At 39.4% G+C, this 1,306-nt stretch overlaps 1 protein-coding gene across 1 annotated transcript in view; it reads left to right on the forward strand.

Moving 5' to 3' along the window:
* The window catches only part of CTBS (chitobiase, di-N-acetyl-), a gene marked incomplete at its 5' end in the record, with an annotated part of 22,529 nt that extends 21,223 nt beyond the window's left edge, over positions 1-1,306 (forward strand). Inside the window, one exon of the mRNA XM_005865718.2 lies at positions 977-1,306. Coding sequence (XP_005865780.1) covers positions 977-1,168 — 192 coding nt within the window. The remainder of the gene's footprint in view (positions 1-976) is intronic.

Here is a 1,306-nt window from a genome sequence, read left to right on the forward strand (position 1 = left end):
CCCCAACTGCCCTCACCTGCCGGCTTGATCGCCCACAACTGCCCTCCCCTGCCAGCCTGGTTCCCCCAAAATGCCCTCCCCTGCCAGCCATCTTGTGGCCACATGGGGGTGGCCATCTTGTGTGTTGGAGTGATGGTCAATTTGCATATCACCTCTTTATTATATAGGATGATTTACCTTCTAAGATAGAGACTGTCAGTGCTAGATAGAGACAGATGTTATGGGGAGGAGGACTTTACAGGGTAGAAGGTGAGCAAAAGACCACTTTCTAGTTTATGGTTTTCATCAGCTGTGTGCATAAGGCACCCATGGAGTCCGGACCTGACAGGCTCTTAGGTCAATTCCATAAGACTTAGAAAAGAAGTTACTTTCCTTGTCTATTGCCATTACCTCTTGATTTGACTAATGCATCATAAACGAAAGAATCTGTTGAGCTCCTAACTAAGCACATTTCTAGAAACTGTAGGGAATATAAAAAAAGTGTGTAAGCTGGTATCAGAGAACCATAGCAGCGATCCTCCTTAGCCTTGGCTGAATATCACAATTACCTAACGGAACACAGAACACAAAACAAACAAATACATATCAGAGCACTAGCCCTGGAAGGTTTTAATTATGTCAAACGAATTAACTGGAATCTGTACTTTTACGTAAAAACTCCACAAGTTACTCAGATATACATCTTGGTTGATGATAATCAAATCAGGGCAAAGAAGGAATCTTAGGGCATGAGAAGACCTTAAATGGAAGCTATTGGGAGGCTTATTTGTGTAATCTCTGCTGTTGTAAAAATGCCACAAGCAATGTTATCTACCAAGTATCACATATAGAGCCATGCAATCATAGAGCTGGAAGGTGCTGTGCCCTTACATTTTTATTATTTCATTGTATCCTTTTAGAATCCTTGAAATTAAGAAATGTTTTCCCTCTTATTGCACTGAATACTTAAAATTTCCACTTTCATTTATTTGTATAGGATTCTGCTGGCCGTTTTCATCAAGTGTGGTATGATAACCCGAAGAGCATTTCTTTAAAGAGAGTATATGTACAAACCTGGGGCTTACGGGGCATTGGCATGTGGAATGCAAACTGTCTTGACTACTCTGGAGATGCTGTAGCCAAACAGCAAACTGAAGAAATGTGGGAAGCCTTAAAACCAAAGCTATGAACATCTTTTGTCAAACTACTAATATTTTGAAAAAGATCTGTACAAACAGATCTAGTCTCTTGAAGAGATGAAAAATTTATACATTTTTGTTATATGGCTGTATATGTTACTTATTAGTATAATAAAAAACAGATAAAG

Source organism: Myotis brandtii, unplaced genomic scaffold, assembly GCF_000412655.1.
Source record: "Myotis brandtii unplaced genomic scaffold, ASM41265v1 scaffold21, whole genome shotgun sequence".
NCBI classification, from domain to species: Eukaryota; Metazoa; Chordata; class Mammalia; order Chiroptera; family Vespertilionidae; genus Myotis; species Myotis brandtii.